General features: G+C 44.6%; 1 protein-coding gene across 3 annotated transcripts in view; it reads left to right on the top strand.

The window, feature by feature from the left end:
- SEMA5A (semaphorin 5A) overlaps positions 1–19,639 on the top strand; it is a 127,907-nt gene extending 108,268 nt beyond the window's left edge. For 2 of the 3 annotated variants that reach the window (XM_033154101.1, XM_033154100.1), the window contains 7 exons: positions 2,433–2,658; positions 6,934–7,143; positions 8,441–8,611; positions 12,653–12,808; positions 13,240–13,287; positions 17,826–18,037; positions 18,554–19,639. In XM_033154101.1, the coding sequence (XP_033009992.1) occupies positions 2,433–2,658; positions 6,934–7,143; positions 8,441–8,611; positions 12,653–12,808; positions 13,240–13,287; positions 17,826–18,037; positions 18,554–18,673 (1,143 nt within the window). In that variant the 3' untranslated portion in view covers positions 18,674–19,639. The remainder of the gene's footprint in view (positions 1–2,432; positions 2,659–6,933; positions 7,144–8,440; positions 8,612–12,652; positions 12,809–13,239; positions 13,288–17,825; positions 18,038–18,553) is intronic. The other variant, XM_033154102.1, reaches the window with a different exon arrangement.
- The last annotated feature ends 2,754 nt before the right edge of the window (positions 19,640–22,393 follow it).

Raw genomic sequence — 22,393 nt, 5'->3', positions numbered from 1 at the left:
TTCTTGTCCCACATAGAGATTTCTCAGGAGGCAAATGAGGTGATCCGGCACTCCCATTTCTTTAAGAACTTGCCATAGTTTGCTGTGGTCGACACAGTCAAATGCTTTTGCATAATCAATGAAGCAGAAGTAGATGTTTTTCTGGAACTCTCTGGCTTTCTCCATAATCCAGCGCATGTTTGCAATTTGGTCTCTGGTTCCTCTGCCCCTTCGAAATCCAGCTTGCACTTCTGGGAGTTCTCGGTCCACATACTGCTTAAGCCTGCCTTGTAGAATTTTAAGCATAACCTTGCTAGCGTGTGAAATGAGTGCAATTGTGCGGTAGTTGGAGCATTCTTTGGCACTGCCCTTCTTTGGGATTGGGATGTAGACGGATCTTCTCCAATCCTCTGGCCACTGCTGAGTTTTCCAAACTTGCTGGCATATTGAGTGCAGCACCTTAACAGCATCCTCTTTTAAAATTTTAAATAGTTCAGCTGGAATATCATCACTTCCACTGGCCTTGTTGTTAGCAAGGCTTTCTAAGGCCCATTTGACTTCACTCTCCAGGATGTCTGGCTCAAGGTCAGCAACCACATTTCCTGGGGTGTATGAGACCTCCATATCTTTCTGGTATAATTCCTCTGTGTATTCTTGCCACCTCTTCTTGATGTCTTCTGCTTCTGTTAGGTCCTTTCCACTTTTGTCCTTAATTGTGGTAATCTTTGTACGAAATGTTCCTTTCATATCTCCAATTTTCTTGAATAAATCTCTGGTTTTTCCCATTCTGTTGTTTTCCTCTATTTCTTTGCATTGCTCGTTTAGAAAGGCCCTCTTGTCTCTCCTTGCTATTCTTTGGAAATCTGCATTCAATTTCCTGTATCTTTCACGATCTCCTTCGCATTTTGCTTGTCTTCTCTCCCCCGCTATTTGTAAGGCCTCATTGGTCAGCCACTTTGCTTTCTTGCATTTCTTTTTCATTGGGATGGTTTTCGTTGCTGTCTCCTGTATAATGTTACGAGCCTCCATCCACAGTTCTTCAGGTACTCTATCCACCAAATCTAAATCCTTGAACCTGTTCTTCACTTCAACTGTGTATTCATAAGGAATTTGATTTAGATTGAATCTTACTGGCCCAGTGGTTTTTCCTACTTTCTTCAGTTTAAGCTGGAATTTTGCTATAAGAAGCTGATGATCTGAGCCACAGTCAGCTCCAGGTCTTGTTTTTGCTGAGTGTATAGAGCTTCTCCATCTTTGGCTGCAGAGAATATAATCAATCTGATTTCGATGTTGCCCATCTGGTGATGTCCATGTGTAGAGTCGTCTCTTGTGTTGTTGGAAAAGAGTGTTTGTGATGACCAGCTTGTTCTCTTGACAGAACTCTATTAGCCTTTGCCCTGCTTCATTTTGATGAGAAGACTTTGTAGTAAAATGAGAAGACTTTGTAGTAAAATGTGAGTGGTTCAGTGGCTGCTGGTTCGAACAAAGTGGTTTGCCTGCCTTTGCCAACTTGGTGCCCTGCAAATGTTTTGGACTGCAAATCCCATCAGTCCCAGCCAGCAGAACCCTGAGCTGATAGAACTGTAGTCCACAACATTTGGAGGGCACCAGATTGGGGCAGGTTGAGTTTACAAAAGATGTGGCATCCATCATTTCCCAATAAAACAACTCTATTTTTTGGGGGGAGGGAATCTAGAAAAGAGTCAGCCAACCTTTCGGAGCCTCTCTGCCATTCCGTTATGTAAGAGGCATTCTAAACTGTCTAAACCCACTGTCTTAAGGTGAAATCTTCGGGAGAAGAAAGTACTAAAGAGTAAATCCTACACAAATCTGGAGTGGAGCCCCTAAGACAGTTGGGTGTTGTATTGTATGCCTCCTTCTGGCAATTCCTGCAGCCAATCTGGTGCCAAACATATTGCTCTGCTTTCCTTTGGACCACATCAGTGAGGCCAAGAGAAGGGTCTTGTTGTCTGGGCTGCCCAGGACTTTCATATACACTGCCCACTCTTGCAGCCCAGGGAGGTCACTTCAGTGCTGGTAATGCAGCAAAAACAACACAGAAGGCAACAGTTATGAGTTGCCAGTTTCTGCAGCCACAGCAGGTGGTTTTACACACACACTGGGGATGCGCTCCATTCTCCCTCAAGACAGATAGGTGCCAAGAAAAATTCTAAAAGCTATTCTGGGAGCAAAAGCAACAACAAAATCCAATAAAGAAATAAACCAACTAAAAATTGGCAAAAGTAGCGGCTGCTGCCTCAGAATCCTACAGTCTAGTTCTTGGGTTTGTCTCATAATGAATATTGTGCTTTATTAATGCAGGCATTGTGAGTATAGGAGCACCCAAATAACCTTAATTTCCATGTTTAAACAATGCTATTACAGTTTCTAAAACTAGGTGTTTGTGGGCCATGCTAGACACTAAATAGAAGTTATCAACCCCTTTCCTCCAGGAGTATCAAGGCTGCAACACCAGCCCCTGCCCAGAGTTGAAAAAGACAACTCCTTGGACCCCATGGACTCCGGTGAACATCTCCGACAACGGTGGGCACTATGAACAACGATTCCGATACACTTGCAAGGCACGGCTGCCTGATGCAAGTTTGTTAGATGTGGGAAGGCAGAGGATTGAAATGCGTTACTGTTCCAGCGACGGGACCTCTGGGTGCTCAACAGATGGTAAGCAGCCATTTGCATCAGAATCTTAGGTTTCTTGCCATTGCTAAGGCTGGGGGTGACTTTGGTTTTGTTGGTACTGATAGAACCACTAGCAAAGCACCTATTGCCACAGTGGGCAAAAGCAGGGCACGCTTTATGGAAGAATATAATGAGGTGCATCCACTGATATTGTCAGTCCAGGAGCAACCTCCCCCGCCCCAAGAAGTCACCAACTTTGCCATCAGCCTGAATTGGGTCCCTAGGCATAAAAGGGTCCACAAAGGTCATCAGCCGAGACCTTTCCTGCCACTGCAGGAAATCTGTTACTGCGCACCCTGATTAAGGGACCGCATGCTGTTCAGGTGGGGATCAAACTTACTGCCTCTGTCAGATACTGATGATTCCAGTATCAGTAGTGTGGCAGAATTTGCCCATCTCTAGTGGCTCACTAGATTTAGAAAGTAAATTAGCTATTGACTTCTGTGGCACATACATCTCTCCCGTGCGCATTGCACACATCCGTGTCAGAAGTCAACGGATGCCGTTCCTTTCTGTGGCAAAGGATAAAATGCTGCTGTGAGGGAGAACCATGTCCCAAAGTGTGGTGATAAACGATAGGAACTTGGGGCAGAATCTGGTGCCTTCCTTTCCCCAGCCTCCTTCCTAAATGCAAGCATTCTTGCCTGCTCAGCCTTTTCCTTGAAAATCTCAAGGAAGATTCTGTAACCTTCCCAGGTAGCTTGATTGATTGCTGAACAGCTCTTATCATTAGGACATTTTTCCTAACATTGAAACTGGTAGAAAGCTATAGCTCTTCCTCATTTCCTGATATCTTTTAAATATTTGAAACCTCTCAACTTTCAGTCTCCTTCCTTGCAGCTAAATATAACCAGTCTTTTGACTTCATTCTTACCATTTTCAGTCTAGGTCCCCCCCCCCCTTTAATCATCTTCATTGCTCTCATCTGAATGGAGGATTTTTGCAATGTTCTTTCTGTTGTGGCACCCAGAACTTCACATTGTGTGCCAATTTGCCAGTGCTTCATAGAATCATATTGAAATTTCTCAGAATTCAGAGATGATGGCGCTTCCCAGTTAAAGTGGCATCTTCCATTTTTGCCGCAACATCACCCTCCTAGTGATTCATTATTTATCCCAAACCCCTCTTGGCAAACTTAAAAGTTTTTCCAGTTATGTCCCACCTCATGCATTTGCTCCCTGTGAGTAATACTTTATGTTTTCCCTTAATAAGTTTCGTCTTAATACTGTCTGCCCAGCTGTGTAGTCTGAGATTGGTTTGAACTTGTATCTTAACCTCTAAAACGTTGGCAGTTCCCCCGTCTTTTGTATCCTCCTTTCCTTTGATGAGTGCAGCGCTGCCCGTTCTTTCACGTGCTGCTTCACCCACCACAAATCCCTGCAAAATACCATTTGGTACCTAGTTCCAGTCCAATATATTGGTAGCTTGTCCTTCACTTGCATGTCATGTGTCCACCTAATCTTAGCTTCGTGAAGTCTACCTTTTAAAAAAGATTTCTAGGAGAGTCACCAGTGCTCCTTGCCTGGAGTTTAAAAATCACATATCTCCTGCTGGGTGGCAAAATATTAAATATGCCTGAGGGGACAACAGCTGGGAAGATTGGAGAGAGGAATTGAGTAAAGGAAGAATAATCACCCTTTGCCCCCAACCACTGATTTCAAGCGTCCCCTTCAGTTTGGGAACCTGAGATAATGTGTAGTTTCCATCTTGGAAGCAGTGGCAAAACTGCCAGGTGTGATTGATCCAGGTTATTCCTCAACCAAACCCCCCTTTGAAATCAGACACAGCCGTGGTACTTTTTTGTGCTATTAAAAGCCATAGACTGAGACAGGTGAATGGGCTTAGTCTATTCTTACAGTGCCTGTTTTCTCTCAGTTTTTTATTGCTGTAGTGCAGCTTGCCACAAGGGCTCCCTTGCTCTCTCCGATTCTTGTTTGCATGTGTGTAGAGGTAGGCAGGTGAAAATGGAAGCATGATGTGTCTGTGAAGCAAAATTCAGAATAAGGTATAGCAGCTTGCAAACAGAGGGCCCTTCAAGACTGTCACTATTTTGTGGGATGAATCCAGGCACATTCTGGGAATATAGGTTTGCACGTTTAACTCTCTCTGACACCCTTTTGCTGCTCGGAACAGGCATTGAAAAGTGTGGAATGAACAACTGATGAATAGGAAGAAGCATAAACACCGTGTGAGCAGAACAGGGTGGATGCTCATTGTTGTCTTAACTTCCCTGCAAGCACATCAGAACAAATGTTCGATATAATATGACCTTTGTGCAAGTAAATAAGAATAAATAGGTTGTCAAAAGGAGCCCAGAGAAGGGGACTTTCCTTTTGGTTTCTGAGCTGAGCAGAGAGGAGGGCAGAGCACTTCCAGTCTGTTCTCTTGCCCACATGGATTTCCTTCTCACCTGGTGCAAGGCTGAAATATGGCTGCTTTGAAATGCTTGAGGTGCCATTTCTTGCCACATTCTCCCTTGCAGCAAGTATTTATTCATCTCAGTGCCTTCCTGCCCCATTTTTAAACAATCTCCCAGGGACAGATATTTCAACGCAGCAGCATTGTAACCATTGTGAAGCATTTCCTGAGGCTCCACCAGACTTGCGTTGTTGCAACTTGTCCATTACTCCAGCTCACCCTTGACTCTGGGCCAGGAGACAACAATAGCAGGCGCTCCTTTTTCTGGCAGCACCCCAAATATCCAAAGGCTTTTATCATTCTCTCCCTTAACTTTGATTTTTTCTTAATTAAAAATGCCCTGGTAATTGCAACGGTTGAGAGTCTGCAAATGAAAATAGTTCTAAGGTTGAAGGAAGAGAGCGAAAAAGAACCAGTGTGCACGTTAGGAGTTTGAGCCAAGAAATCCAAGATTCAAATCTTGCCTCTGTCATTAACTCACTAGGTGGTCTCAGTCTTAGCTACTCTTTTTGTCCAGCATTTACAATATGGAGAAATACTATTGGCCTACCTTGCTGATTTTTTTGTACGGATTATTGAGATACTTAGAACATCTCTTATCCGCTATCTAAGTGCAATATCCACACAACTGGGGCCTGCAACAAAATGCTAATGCTGTGGACTGATCTTGTTCAGGCTTCCTGTCAGCCAGCCCAGCCCTTGTTCACTGGATTCCTTCTCCTTGTCCAGTCAGCATTTCTGTGTCCAGGAAGCAAGACCAGTCCCCGTTGGACCTTTTCCTTTAAACACATGGACTTCTGCAAATCTTGGTCTTTCCTTCAGCAAGACAGTACCTCCCTCTTGTTTCTCAGAGGCCCAGTTTTGGGAAGTGTCATGTGGGAACTTTGATTGTCTTTCGTAATATGAAGCCCTGCACAAAAATTTGGCACCCTCAAATGGATCTTCCCAATTTTGCGCCCCCTCAGCTTGATGCCCAGTGCGGGGGAACCACCCAGGCTACCCTAAATCTGACCCTGGGGGAGTTTCTTATGAGAGGGAGAGATGTCGCTGTACAGACTACAGACACATTAAGAGAGGTTCAGGGCGGGGTTTTCTGATCCAATAAATAAGGCTGCAATTCTATGCACATTTACATAGGAGTAACTTTACTGAGAGGAATGAGATTTGCCCCTAAACAAACAGGTATACAGGGCTGTGATAAAAAAAAGGTTTCCTACCTACCTACCTACCTAATGTAGGTTGTGCAGAGAGTCAATCAATCAATCAATCAATCAATCAATCACCTTTTTATCAAACTTGTTCCACTTTTCATAAGAGTCATACACAAATCATGCTACACAAAAATAATCACCAGAAATAGCTCATAAATATAAGAATTGATTATAAATGTAGACTGGACTTTGGGTTCATTAAATATGCCCCTGCAGGTCCCCATATTTGTTGTATACGCCACCCAGTAGATTGTTGGAAAAGAATCAATTTGACTAAAATTAACTCTCTTCGAATTTTATATATCTATTCTGCTTTTGTTGAGCTTCAGTTTGTTTTTTCAGTATTTAGCCCTGCCCTGTTTACGGTAATTTCCTCCTGTTGGCTGTCTTTCATGACTTTGGCAAGGCCACTTGGGGTCTGTGCCGCTGTCAGCTTTGCACTACAGTCAAATTTGATAACAAATTATATTTTTTTGCGTACAGTTTTTAAATATCTCAATAGTAAAATTACTGGTGGCAGAATTCAAATTAAATCAGAACAGTATTTTTTTTAAACAAAACATAACACCACCATTGTGTCCCTTAGTAGGCACATTTTTTGTGTACCATGTGCATCCATTTCTTGCAGGCGACTTCCTGCATTCTGGGCGCTACTCAGCGCACACCATGAACGGTGCCTGGTCCCCTTGGTCTCCCTGGTCTCAGTGCAGCCGCGATTGCAGCAGAGGCATCCGAAACCGCAAGCGCATTTGCAACAACCCGGAGCCCAAGTATGGGGGGCTGCCGTGCCTGGGACCATCCCTGGAATACCAGGAATGCAACACTCTCCCTTGCCCAGGTAAGGGGCCAAGGAAATGAACAAAAGTTGTTAAAAAAAAATAACAGTTTCTAAGGACAGTAGTAGAGATTTTATACACATAGTGTAATCCTATGCATGTCTACACAGGAGTAAGCCTCATTGACTTCAGTGGGACTTACTCCAAGCTAAGAGTGTATAGGACTGCAAGCTAACTGCTTAGCATTTTATTTCAATTGACTTTTAATTAGGAGATGTATCTTTGTTGTCTCTGCTGTTTTTTAATCACTGTGTAAATATTAATTTTTACAGTTGGATCGCTGACTTGTTTTACTGCTCCTTTGCTTTATTATTTAAACTGTGATGGTTTTGGTGGTGGTGATTTCTTTGGGGTGTTGTGTTTTTTAAGTGAGATGTAGAAAGAAGGCACAAAAGTTACTGCTGTAACTTTTGAAGGGGCTTCAAATTTCCTTGATTTTTCTGTCAGATGCCACTAGGCCCCATCATCCTCCACTTTGGAAAATGTACTGTTGGGATGGGCTTTTGCCCCTCTGTCCTACAGCAATAAACATATTGTGATCTCTTTCTAGAGGGGCTGTTTTAAAACATTGAATTTTTGGAATCTAGAAGAATGCCTGAAACTCTTTGCTTGGAGACTCTTGCCATTACTTATAGGGGTTTTGGCTATGAAATACAAATGAGAATGATTTGGTAGGTCAGTGCATCTGGCTGTGAATTGGAAAGTTGGTGGTTTGAGCCCACCCAGGGGCGGCTGTGGAGAGGATTCCTTCTTTGCAGGGGGCTGAACTAGATGACACTTGACAATTCTATGATTCTAATTGGCTGTTGGTCATGATGAGTGTGTACTACATGGGTAGGCAAACTAAGGCCTGGGGGCCAGATCCGGCCCAATCGCCTTCTAAATCTGGCCCGCGGACAGTCCAGGAATCAGCATGTTTTTACACGAGTAGAATGTGTGCTTTTCTTTAAAATGCATCTCTGGGTTATTTGTGGGGCATAGGAATTCATTCATTTCCCCCCAAAAATATAGTCTGCCCCCCCCCAAGGTCTGAGCGACAGTGGACCGGCTCCCTGCTGAAAAAGTTTGTTGACCCCTGGTCTGAGGTGGCATGTCACAGAATACCAGTTGCTGGAAATTACCAGGGGAAGAGTGCTGAAGCCCTCATGCTTATGGGGTTCCCAAAGGCCCCTGGTCTGCCACGGTGGGAAACAGGCAGGCCTTGGGGTCTGATCCAGCAAAGCTCTACTTGTGTTCTTAATTCAACTATTTATCTCCATATTGAGAGGAAAGAAACAATGTAGTTTTGTCATTTCCCAGTCGATGGAGGTTGGTCCTGCTGGTCATCGTGGTCTAAGTGCTCCACTACTTGCGGAAGTGGCCATTATATGAGGACTCGCTCATGCAGCAACCCAACGCCAGCTTACGGAGGTGATATCTGCCTAGGACTCCACACCGAAGAAGCACTCTGCAATACACAGCAATGCCCAGGTACAGGAAAGCCCAGCTCATTAATTTTCTTGCCTTTCTGCAGAACAAAATATCTCCCTGCCCCCATTTTATCTCCACAACAACCCTGTGAAAATGGTGAGGCTGAGGCGCTGTGGCTCATCCCAAGTGATACTCCATGGTGGTGCTAAGTCTCCACACCAGGCTGTAAAACAATCTCTGCCTTGATGCCGGCAGTGTCCTAGGCCGACCCCACATATCGCTAAGAGCTGCCACCACAAAGAGCATCCTCAGGTTCAGTGCCCCCTATAGATGTGGGCTTATTTACATTGTATTGTGATCTTGTCACATCGTGTGTTGAGCCTCTGCTAGTGATGTGAAGAAGTGGCCATGAAGCTTTGTGTGCTGGTGTCAGGTCGTAGGGTCTGCGGTCATATGTGGATGAGAACTTGACACAGAGGTACCTTTTGCTTGTTTTGACCTTTTACCTTTCCACATAAATAAATTCACACAGGAGTCAAATTTTTGGTTAATAATAATAATAATAATCATAATGATATCAATAATTTATTATTTGTACCCCGCCCATCTGGCTGGGTTTCCCCAGCCGCTCTGTTTTTTTGCAGAAATTTAGGCCACAACTTTATTGATTACAATCAAGTGAGTGGTTGCATAGGTTCTGGTTCAACTATCTCCCTGCACCCATGCAGGCAGCTCTGTCCCAGAGCCATGTTCATAGGACAGCCAAGGATGAACACCAGGGACAGCTGATGGAGAGAGCACCAAACAGCTGCCCTGGTGTCACTTGGACTCGGCACAGGCCGAACCCCTTTCATGGTTCGCCAAACCAGTGAGTCCCTGGATTCCTTTACCGGAATACCCTACATTGCATCTTTCACCCTCATTAAAAGGTTCTTTAATTCCTCCTCACTTTCTGCCGTCAAGGTTGTGTCATCAGCATATCTGAGGTTGTTGATAATTCCGGCAATCTTAATTCCGGTTTGGGATTCATCCAGTCCAGCCTTTCGCATGATGAATTCTGCATATAAGTTAAATAAGCAGGGAGACAATATACAGCCTTGTCGTACTCCTTTCCCAATTTTGAACCAATCAGTTGTTCCATATCCAGTTCTAACTGTAGCTTCTTGTCCCACATAGAGATTTCTCAGGAGACAAATGAGGTGATCCGGCACTCCCATTTCTTTAAGAACTTGCCATAGTTTGCTGTGTGGTCGACACAGTCAAATGCTTTTGCGTAGTCAATGAAGCAGAAGTAGATGTTCTTCTGGAATTCTCTAGCTTTCTCCATAATCCAGCGCATGTTCACAATTTGGTCTCTGATTCCTCTGCCCCTTTGAAATCCAGCTTGCACTTCTGGGAGTTCTCAGTCCACATACTGATTAAGCCTGCCTTGTAGAATTTTAAGCATAACCTTGCTAGCGTATGAAATGAGCGCAATTGTGCGGTAATTGGAGCATTCTTTGGCACTGCCCTTCTTTGGGATTGTGATGTAGACTGATCTTCTTCATCTTCTGGCCACTGCTGAGGTTTACAAACTTGCTGGCATATTGAGTGTAGCACCTTAAAAGCATCATCCTTTAAAATTTTAAATAATTCAGCTGGAATATCATCACTTCCACTGGCCTTGTTATTAGCAGTGCTTTCTAAGGCCCATTTGACTCCACTCTCCAGGATGTCTGGCTCAAGGTCAGCAACCACACTACCTGGGGTGTACGAGACCACCATATCTTTCTGGTATAATTCCTCTGTGTATTCTTGCCACCTCTTCTTGATGTCTTCTGCTTCTGTTAGATCCTTCCCACTTTTGTCCTTTATTATGGTAATCTTTGGACGAAATGTTCCTTTCATATCTCTAATTTTCTTGAACAGATCTCTGGTTTTTCCCATTCTGTTGTTTTCCTCTATTTCTTTGCATTGCTCATTTAAGAAGGCCCTCTTGTCTCTCCTTGCTATTTTTGGGAAACCTGCATTCAGTTTCCTGTATCTTTCACTATCTCCCTCGCATTTTGCTTGCCTTCTCTCCCCCGCTATTTGTAAGGCCTCATTGGACAGCCACTTTGTTTTCTTGCATTTCCTTTTCATTGGGATGGTTTTCGTTGTTGCCTCCTGTATAATGTTACGAGCCTCCATCCATAGTAGCATGGTAACAGGCCTCAAAACTTGCTAGGGCTAATTACTGTGCAATGAAAATGACGCTCGAACCAACACAAAATGGCGCCCACTGGAAGTTGGTGTCCGCGCCAAATTAAATGGTGCTCAAAATGGCGGCAGAAGAAGGTGTCCGCGAACCCAAGATGGTGGTTCCCGCCAATGTATGCAGCCCAGGCCTCAAGCCTATGCTCGTAGGGACAGGGCCACCGGGCTTGCTGATGAAGGGTTTCTGCAACCTTCCCCATGATCCCAACAGAGCGGTGGCACCTAACCCGCCCCACCAGCCTCAAGGAAAGCCAAGACTGGCAAGGCTGAGGGCGCAGATGCCTGGTGGATTGAGGCAAAGGTGGGAAAAACAGAGACTGCTGGGCAAATGCTCACAAAAGGGGCTAAAATCACCTCCCCAACTGACTCCCCGCAACCCGAAAGGGAGAAAAGGGGGGGTGAAAGAAATTATCCGCAAGGCCCACAGCCCCCCCAAAGCAAAGTCTCAATTAATGGGGGAAGGGAGAGGAAAAGGGAAACAGGATAGTTAACGGGGACGACTAAAGGGAAAATTGAGGGTAAAAGGGGAAACAATCACCAAAGGTCAATCAAAGTCTCTCTGAGCAACAGCGGCCCACGATTTGATGTTCCGTGTTCCAATGCGATAGCCCCAAAGAGGAAGCTTGTAAGCCTCGCATGGGTTATATAGGTCCCGCGCTGCTCCTTTTCTAGGGCACCCCATTGGCCAGATTGAGCCCAAACAATGCGGGTCCCACCTATCAGGGGTTGTGGCTCTTCCAAAATTACCCACCCACAACACTGGGTCAGGTGACCAGGTCGCACCGCAACACGTGCCCTCTTTAATGGAGGACCCACTTTGTGACAGCAGCCCTCCTGTACTGAATGTGAGATGTGGTGCCAGCCCTGGTTTTGCTGTAGGTCAGCTATGCAGCCACAGGATTTGTAAGAGATGCTGCCTGCCTTGCTTATTCAAAGAAAGAATCAAAAGAATATGCACATTTGGGCCTCAGACTCTGTGGCCTCATGCATAGCAGTGGCTTACTTGCTTGTTGCTGGATGTGAGCATCTCTTCATTGTACAAATTGTCAGTACACTGTACGCTTTGATGACTAAAACAATAAAATAAAAAATTCCTTCCAGTAGCACCTTAGAGACCAACTAAGTTTGTTCTTGGTATGAGCTTTCGTGTGCATGCTCAAAGAGGGAGGGACTAGCTGGATTCATCCCCCCCCCCCAGCCCTCCAAGCTGGTGATTGGCTTTGTCCCAAGTCATAGCACTAAACGTCTGACCCAGTCCTGGTCCATCAAGAGGGACCCCCCCCCATGCAATCTCAAGATGTAGATGTTCATTTCTTGAACATTCACAGTATCCTTTGTGCATGTTAACCACCTCAAGTTAGGCAATCCTTTTTGTGTGCATGGATTATCCTTGCAGAATCAGGGCAACGTTGCGATAAAAATGGATTCTTTCATAGGAAAAGTATAAAGGGACCCCTGACCATTAGGTCCAGTCGCAGACAACTCTGGGGTTGCGGCGCTCATCTCGCTTTACTGGCTGAGGGAGCTGGCGTACAGTTTCTGGCCAGCATGACTAAGCCGCTTCTGGCAAACCAGAGCAGCGCACGGAAACACCGTTTACCTTCCCGCCGGAGTGGTACCTATTTATCTACTTGCACTTTGACATGCTTTCGAACTGCTAGGTTGGCAGGAGCAGGGACCGAGCAACGGGAGCTCACCCAGTCACGGGGATTCGAACCGCAGACCTTCTGATCAGCAAGCCCTAGGCTCTGTGGTTTAACCCACACGCCACCCGCCTCCCATCAAGAAAAGTATACAAAACACTTAAAACAATTTGCTCTGTGTACTGACCCCTTCATGTGCCTCTTTATTTCTTGGCTGTCACAGATAGCTGGTCAAACTGGTCAGAGTGGTCTGGCTGCGATTCATCCGGAGTCCAGTTCCGCACCCGCCAGTGTAATGTTTTATTTCCTGTGGGTAACCAGTGTTCTGGAAATACCACTGAGAGTCACCCATGTATTTCCGATTCCAATTTCATACCAGGTAAGGGCATTGCTTATCTCTCTCTCCTGTCTTCTAATCTGGAATCCAGCAAGTGTGTAATTTTCACAAATCCTTTTACAAAAACGTAAGATGCCTACAGTGTGTGGGGCTCTGCCGACTCTTTGTGTAGAGCTTCACAATGAAGAGTCTCACAAACGGGGGTCCTGCTAGCATTTACTGGAAATAACTGGGGCCAAAGCAGATGTGGCACCAGCAGCAGCAGCTATATTTGCAGAATGAAGCGTGTTTTCTTTTTCCTCAGCAAATTAACAAAGTGTGTGATGGATTGTGAAGAGCATTCTTGCTGGGTTAAGAATTATTCATACCAGACTGATATATATATTGTTAACACTTGAACAGAAATGTTAAAGAATTATATAGGACTGCTTTTCTTTATGAATTCTGCATAATTGAATTATTTGCTGTTGCAGACATAACAGTAGCAAGGACCAGCAGCATCAAAGAACAACGATGTGGCGGTAAGTGTCCCCCCCCCACTCCCCAGGTTTCTTTCCCAAATCTCCAATTCTTTCTTAATCTCTTCCCACAGTTTAATATAATTATCCTGAAATACCGGTAAATTGAGATTCCTCACCAACAGCCAAATCCTGAAATATTTTACTTTTTGACCTATTTTTAGGCCAGAGATCTTTTTTGGCTGCTCATCCATCTTTTTAACCAACATTTTGGTTTTATCTGTATTTATTTTGAAACCTGCCACTTCTCCAAACCTTTTAATTTATTCTAATGCTTTGGGAATGCTTACCATGTGTTGTTCCAATGTTAACACCACATTATCAGCCTTAAGGCTCTGCGTCCCACCTCTGTGCCTTTGAGTTCCCTGTTTCTCCTTATATTCTGCTGCAGTATTTCTAATGTCAAAATGAGCAATGGAAATAAGGGGCAGCCTTAGTACCTTTTATTATTTGGCATTTGTCTAAGATAATATTATTTACTAGTATATTTGCAGATTGATCAGTATAAATTGCTTTGATTGGAAATGCAGGGTAAAAACTTAAATCAGGAACACATAAATAAAACAATTTAAATAAATAAGTGACAATCTATGCAGGAGTCCTAAAGCAAAGCCTGCTGAAATCTCCTCACTCCTTCCCTCCTTGTGACTAACAGAAGCAGAATACATTTTGCAAAATAGTAAAAATAAGAGTAACTAGGCACACCTGCTTACTTTGCATATGTTATACTTAAAGCAGATTAAAAAAAAAAAGTTCAGGGAGCACGCAGCCTTACAGGAGAAAGGCCCTTCAGTGGCCTATTACAACTACTTGAGTGTGATTTGTTTAAAGCAAAGAGGAGAGGAATGGCAAGATGAGAGTCTCCAAGGCAGGACTAGTCCAGAGATCATCTTCAGTTCACCTCCAGAGTCCCAAAAGGACCTGTCTTCCCACTCATAGGTCGCCATCATCCTTATCATCAGAGAAACCATCAATACCCATTTTGAGTACTTAACCCAGGGATTTGTGCGTCTCAGATGAGACTAGAAAAGTTCCTAAATGAGAGTCTGAAAATAGGCATGTACCGGTAATTGCTGACTTGAGCTCTGGAAACAGTATTTACAATGTCTCGGAATCGGTGCCTGTGTATTGTCAGTGAAGGAAACGGGGCATTTCAACCATATAAGGAGAGTGTTTGTTTTCAATCCATGTACAGATCCATACACCATTATTTTCTAAATTATGGGTTGAAACGAAGAAGCCAGAAAACAACTTTCTTCTCCATAAGCGTCCTTGATACCTCAAAGAGTATTCAGTTTCCTTTCAAGAGAAAGTTGGGTCAGATTTGTACTATAAATTGTGTGCAGTCAGTGTTAAAATTTAAATTATGCAAAATGAAAAGGGTCAATTATAGAAAACAGGGAAATTGACACTTTTCTTAGCTTGAAGCATTTATTCTGCTTCTCTTAGTCAGGGGGGGGGGGGAGGGCAAAGAGCTCTGTGGGCCACCCTAGCCTGGCTTTATATTGAGTGTAAACCTTGCTGAGAAACTACACTGACTTCCAAGGTTCTGGCAAACATTATTTCCACACTTTTAAGAATACATTTGGTGGCTGCAGATGAATACCAGACACCACAACATGAGAGGGAGGGTGTGGCTTCCTGGAGTTTTGCTCAGTGGTGTCCCCGCGCCAGTGGGTGGTCACCTTGGCATGGGGCCATCCACTTGGCAACTGCGTTCTTGAAAAGGCTTGGCTGCAGCACCCACCACCTCCACTGCTGCCTTTCAGCGCTGGAAGGTAAGGATAGGAAGGCTGGCTGGAGGGTTCACGGGAGGAGTGCATCTTGCACTGCATGTATTAATAAGAATCAGGGTTAGAAACATTTTTTAAAAAAATAATACAATGAAAACTGAGATTCTTATGAAGCGGACTCCTGAAATCAGAATTTTAAGGCTGTTGTTCTTGCATGACATAGCCCCCCCCCCCCCGACTGGTGTTTTATTGTGGGTGTACCTGGCAACATGGTCTTAACCCAAAAAGATTGCACCAGTGGTGGATTCATTCTGCTGCAGTTTGTCCTGTTTTCTCAGCGCTGCCTTACTGCTGCCTGGGGGGACTGTAGCACAGTGAAGCAAACCAGAATAAGAGTTGTTTGACAGTGGAAGAGAGTCCCACGAGGGGCGGTGGGCTCTCTTTCCTCGGAGGTTTTTAAGCAGAGGTTAGATGGGTGTCTTGTCATCTGCCATGGACGACCTAGTTGAGATTCCTGCATTGCAGGAGGTTTGACTAGATCACCACCATCATTTTATTTCCATAGTTAAAACAATGCTCAAGGCGGCTTACAACATGACAAGATTTACATAATTACCAACATAACAAAAGTCATAAACAATAAAACACATCAAAAGGTACTAGATCCAACTCTACAATTCTAGGATTCCTCCGAAGCCCCGTGTGTTCTCTGCAGAATGTTCCTCTGAGCATTTTAGTGATGCTGGAGCATTCTTCTTGGGTAGGGAGGGGCCCCCTAGTGCTTTATCCCCATGGAAATCTTCCTCTGCTCTGTCACCACAGCAAAGGCCAAAGTGGACTAGCAGTACTGAGATGGGACTGGCAGCTTTGTAGCAAGTTCCCTAAAAGTATATTTGCTCCTTAGGGCTCGTCCGCACTTTGCTTGTCCCGTGCGGCTTTCCATTTGCCCCACTGCTTCCCCCTGGGAAAACCTGCTCTTTACCACTGAATCAGAGCAAAGTCGATTGATATTTGCTCCAATTCAGTGGTAAAGAGCAGGTTTTCCCAGGGGAAAGCGATGGGATAAGCGGAAGTGTGCATGATCCCTGCCGCTCTATAAGGTGTGCCTAGAACTGTAGCCTTTGGTTGGTGAAGGCATTCTCTGGTGTGGCTGAAAGTGCCGCATTTTCCTGTGTATAAGACGCCCTCTACTTTTGGGGATCCCCAATTTAGAAAATGGTACCCCCAGATTTTTAACCTTATTTTAAAGTAAAAACAAAACACCCTAGTCCTATACGCGGAAAACTATGTTACTTCCCGCTTCTCCCAACAGCGGTGCAGGCGGCTCCTTAACTGGCCATTTCCTGAAATGGTCTTCTCCGGCCTCGTATCCTTTAATTGCTTTTCCCTTAGCTACCACCATTTCGTCTATTTTAATTTGTGTTCAAGTGCTATTGTATGAATATTTTAATAATTAAAAAGCAAAATGAAGCAAACTTGCATTGTAGCAGTGTTTATCATCATCAGTTGAATGAAAGGAGCACCCCCACCCCCGACAACGGCAATCATGGGAAAGGTGGGTTCTCAGGGCCTGGTTAAAACACCCCAAAATCTCTCTAAACAGATGGAAGAGTAACATGAAGACAACCTTTGCCAACCAGGTGCCCTCCAGGTGTTTTGGGACTATTAAAAAAGAAAAAAAGTTGGATTAATGTCTGTCCCCAAAGAGACAGAAGCAGCATGGGGGAAACACAAGAGATCAACAGTTTGCTGGCAATATCATTTAGATACACTGTAAAAAGTGAGTGAATAAAGGGGTTCCAGAGGAAGCAGCAGATTTAATACTGGCTTGTTCCTTTTTCCCAGTATGCTTGGGAACTGTTTCCCCTGCAGCTTCTTACTCCTTTTGCACTAGTTCTCCACTTTTAAAAATGCTGATAAAATAGGTAAGCTATTTCCTCCACCACTTCAAAGAAAAACATCTTCAAGATTTCACTCCTCCCGTTCGTTCGTGGAAGGCACTGCAGTCCGACTGAGGCTCCCACAGGAGGAAAGCGTTGAGGAAATAATTTCCCCTTCCCCCTGCAGCCACTTGCGCCCCCCCCCCCATGCTGTTCTGGAGGCTCTCCAGCGGAGTTTTTCAGGGGGAAGAAAAAGTGGCCAAGAAGACAGAACGGGGCCCTTCTCTATGTCCTCCCTCCCCAAGAGGTTTGGAGGGTGACAGCATGAGAACGGGCCTTTTCTGTGGTGGCTCCCAACTGCGAAATGCTCTCCCCAGAGAGGCTTGCATAGCTTTAGGTGAACACACTTCCCTTTACCCAGGCCTTTGGCCATTAAATAACGTATGGCCTGTTAAATATGAGGGGGGCTGTTCTTAGGATTATTTTATAATTAGGCTGTTTCGACTATGCTCTTAATGTTGTACACCACCCTGGGATCTCTGGATAAATTGCAGTATATAAATAACAATGATAGTAACCCTTCTAGCTGTTCTCCAATGAGAGCATCTTATGACCACAGGAACTCCTAGTCCCACACCACAGCCTTTCACAATCACGAGGACAAGAAACGTACTCATTTTTTCTTTAAAAAAGAATGCTGGATTCTCAGAAAGTTGCATGAAGAACAGAGAGAGAGAGAGAACTGCCCGGCCTTGCCTACTAAAAAAGAAAGACCTGCATGCAGTTTGACGATGTGCATTTCCCCCGCTGTGCCTGTTTTGCATGGGGCACACAAAGTGCTGAGCAGAGCGATGCATAAGCAGGTCGCCTGGAAATCAATCAAACGTAAGCAAAACCTGCTAACTGCGTTGTCTCTTCCACCCTGTAGAGTTCAATATGTTCCATATGACTGCCGTGGGGCTGAGCAGCTCCATTCTCGGGTGCCTTCTGACCCTCTTGGTTTACACTTACTGCCAACGGTACCAGCAGCAGTCGCACGATGCAACGGTCATCCACCCAGTATCACCGGCTCCTCTGAATACCAACATCACTAATCACATCAACAAGCTGGACAAGTATGACTCTGTAGAGGCTATTAAGGTAAGGAATGGATAGGGCTGGTGCTCTTTAAAGGTTCTCTTGACAATTACTGTGGTTCAAAAAGGGACTGCTGTTGTCATGTTTCAGATTTATGGAACCAGTATTCTAATGGGGCAAACCTTTTTTTGTGGGGTATTGTATTCTATTGTGTTAGGCATTTACAAAGTCATACCTTTCGGATTCCCTCCTCCTTTTGTGTTCTTCCCAGTCTGCTTGTCCTGAACATCTTCTTGCTACTTAGCCAGTTCTCTTTTTCAACCTCCTTCTTCATCCATTTAAATCTACATTTCTTCCAATAGCTTCCTCTTGCTATCTCTCCAATTTCAACCTCTGATGTTGCTTTTCAAAAAAACCCAAACCCACCCCTTGCCATCTCTAGCCCCCCCCTCCTCCTAGCAAATATTGTAAGTGTGCATATGTTTTATTGATCAGTTGCCCTGCTTTGCGTTTTATTATTTCAGTGGGAACGATGTGTTTTCTGAACTCTTCCTCCCCCCTCCCTTTTCTTATTCCCAGGCATTTAACAAAAATAACCTGATACTAGAAGAGCAAAACAAGTACTTTAATCCACATCTCACTGCAAAGGCATATTCCAATGCCTATTTTACGGATCTGAACCACTATGATGAGTATTAAGAGGGAAAATCTGTATAACTCACATTCGTTCCCAAGGCCTGGATCCTCAGACCACATCATGTTACTGTCATCATCAACAAAACATCGACTTGTGTGGGTAAAAGGTTTCCCTTTCTAAAATGTTGTATTTCAGTACAATATTTGTACTGTAGAATTAGATCATGGGGTCCTTTTGCATTGGCCAATCTGTTTTGGTCAACATGCTGCCCCCCTCCTAATTGCTAGAGACCACCTAGGAGAAAACTTTTATACAACTGGGAGGGCTCCTCCCTGCCACAAATAAGATTATTGAATGGAATGATCCTGATTTGTATGGAAGCAAGTCCTTGCCACCTTCAATTCAGGGGTCATTGGCACCTTCTTTGCTGGACACTTGGGACTCATGAACTTGTTTTGGACCTTGTGAAAACTGGGAATAGTTTATGGCAGGACTACAAGCTACCTCTGGCACAAGGGAAGCTGGTAAAAGAGGTGCTAGAGAATTGGAGCCATTGAGTGATCAGGAAACGTGCATGCTCTGTCTGTTTCAATCTGCTGGGATGCATCTGTGAAACGGAAGCAGGGGAAGACATGTCAAACTATTTTCACATGTTACTAAGGATCTGCTTCTGCCTGATGGGTGGCCCCTGCAATGTATCCACATGGACTTCACCTGGATTGTTTATTCGGACATTCTCAAAGCCACCAGAGCAGAAAGATGGCCCCGGGACTGGCTTGCAGATCCACCACACCCTTTGCCTGCCTCCCTGAGGAGGAGATGGAAAGCACAAATGCTTCTGTTTTTAATGGCTCTTTTTATTATTCATCAAGTTAAAAACAGCATAAAGTGTATTAAGCAAAGCATTATTGCAATAGTTTTGATGCACCAAGTGAGATTTCTCATCATGCCTGGTTATGTAAATAGTGGAAGTGCTTGATGACAAACTAGAGGAAATAAATTGGGGGTCCAATTTTGTGCCAGTTTCACTGCCCTTTTGCTGTTGCTTGCTTTTATCAACAATGATAGGTTTGCCTTTTTTCAAAGAACAACTACTATTCTGTTGCAAGGAATGTCAGAGTTACTACATTAAATGCTTCAGCCAGCTGGTTTCACAGCATGTATAGCTCAGGTGTATATGTTCTATTTGCTAAAGTAAATACCAAATATAATGTAACATTTCATAGTAGCAAAAAAGGAGAGAGAAAGCCAGGGCTCTATGCTCTTTGGATGTGTGCTTGATTCCTTAGCTCTGCACACACAAGACTGCTTTTGCCCTCCCTCCAAGCACACCAATTTGAAGCTCAGTGCCTCACCTGAAGCTAGCATCCCCATGCTTGTGTTGAGCAACGGAGAGCATCGGCTCAATGGAAATGTCTCTTATTTTGAGAGAAGAGACCGTTGGCCACTGACACTCACAAGGCGGCAGTCAGGCCCCCTAAGAGGAAATGGAAGAGCTACAGTGAGGAAATGCAAAGCATAGTGGGTATTTTTTCCTGTGCCTCTGTAGAAGACATTGTGTTTCTTTCCTCAGATTCCTTCCTGTTTTTTATACCTGGTTCTGAGAACACATTTCTTCCCTAAGAGCCAAACAGTTTGAGGGAATAAAGAGGCATCTGCACAAATGGTTTCTTAATCAGCACTGCCTGACACAAGTTTACAGTTGCAGTACACCTTTTTCTTGTTAAGCATAACAAAATTTCCGTTGATGGTTTTCTTAAAACAAGTTGGGAATTGGCTCTCCTCCTGTAGCTGTCCTTTTCTGCCTCTGGGGTTCCCCACCCTTCTGCAGCTGCAAAGGATCCCTCTGTATTGGTGAGCAAACAGAATCTAGAATCTCAGGTGAGATTACTGGGGGGGGGGACATGATGGGTGGCCTGCAGCCATGCAAAAATGCCTTGGGGAGTAGAGTAGTTCATTAGGATGCACCTTTTCATTTTGTTGTCAAAGAATAGCCAATTACCCCTTGTAGTTGCATAAAAAGCCTGAAAGATCAAGGCCTGTTTTTATAGGGTTCCTTCTTACAGCCCACCACCACCCAACCCTTTTGCAACAGGGAACCACTTCTACCCCTTAATTTACAGTAATGCATCTTATATTCATTTATGGGCATTCCCCCATCTTGCAGTATTGATTCCCAAGATTTTTCTTCTTCACACAAAACGCAGGTACCATGACTATGGTTCTGGCCTAGTTTCTCTTCTCGTCATATCCTGACTTTGCTCATTCCCTCCATTCCAGTCTGAGCCCACTAACATTTTCCGGTCTTTTAGCAAGATTTTCAGGCTCTATTCCTATCCTATCCTTCCATCGCTTGCTTCTTCTTTACTGCATCCTCCCTTCTCTACATCAAGGAATGCACCCATGTTTTGTGTTTAGAAGTCAGCTCTCAACCCACCCACTGCCTGCAGAAGCCAGAAAGCATGTTCCTCTTGCCATCCTCTGGGGAAAGGATCCTTCCCCAAAGCCCCTTCTCATAGACTGGCACAGGGCAGTGTTAAAGGGTGGACACACAAACAACAGCTCATTTGCTGCTGCTAAATTGCCATGGAAACCCAAGTAGAACTTAGCAGCCAGCAGTGTTAACCCCTCAAGTTTCACAACTGTTCCTTCATGCTGCACTGGGGGAAAGGAGGGCCTGTTGTTTTCTTCTCTGTCACCACTTGGAACTTGGGCCAACTAGGCCCTTGGAAATTTGCACCCCTGCTATAAGGTGACTCCAACTAAGCCCTCCTCAGAGGAGACCCCACAGCAGTCAGTGGGCACAACTAGCTTAAGCTTATTGATTTCAGGGAGGAGTGTACACTCATATGACTTAGTTGCATTCAACCCAGTATCCTATTTTTGATAGTTCACTTAAATTTGAGGCTCTTTGTGATTAATGACATGGATTGTGTTGCCATTAGGAAGCCTTTCTGTATCAATGCACCATCGAATTATGTACAGCCCAGTGTGCTCTTCCCCATTGGCACATAGCTGCTAGGTGTGCAGATAAACATTTAATTCCTATTGTTTCTATTGGAATGTCTCTCCCACAACCTCTTGCTTAGGACGCTTGGAAGCCAGCTGAGCAGTGCCTTCAAGTATGTGAACAGTTTGGTTGTCACGAAAAGGACAACTGTCTCTTTCCTGGAGCAGGTGTGTGTGTGTCTGTAAAACTACCAACTAAACCCCCCCCCCCCGAACATTTGTCTTGGCCTTGTGCACACAGAATGCACAGTGACAGCAATGCCCAGTTCTTAAGCCAGGATGGAGGCTGCTTTGCCTGGAGCTGCAAGAGAAGCTGGAGAGAGCCTAGCAGACCTTGATTTGGCCTTGATTGTTTAGAGCTGGCCGGCTTTGGGGGGAGCCTGTGGTTGCTTTGGAAGTGACACTGCCTTTGTGGACTGCTGTGCCTCCATCACAGTCAAATTGTACATTTGTAAATAAACAGATTATTAACAAAGTTACCCTGAGTCTTTTAAGTCCTCTCTCTTAAGTCACCTTTCTCTAACATGGGGAGAAGGAACACCGCACTACATTCCAGATTTATGAAACACTCTCCTTGGGAAGGTACCCGGTGAAAGCAAGTGGGTGGGGTGTGTTAACTTCCACATTTTAAACTTGGAGTGGGGGGGGGGGGGAGAGAGTTCACTGATTCTTCTTTTTTCAAATCATTCTTTGAATGGTGATAGCTCCACTGAGTGCTACCCTGGTAAGTGGCAAAGGTGGGAGATGAAAACTCATGGCAATCAACTACAGAA

The sequence above is a fragment of the Lacerta agilis genome, chromosome 7, assembly GCF_009819535.1.
Source record: "Lacerta agilis isolate rLacAgi1 chromosome 7, rLacAgi1.pri, whole genome shotgun sequence".
Lineage (NCBI taxonomy): Eukaryota > Metazoa > Chordata > Lepidosauria > Squamata > Lacertidae > Lacerta > Lacerta agilis.
The sequence above is the reverse complement of the archived record's forward strand: the minus strand, read 5'-3'. Positions and strand labels throughout refer to the sequence as shown.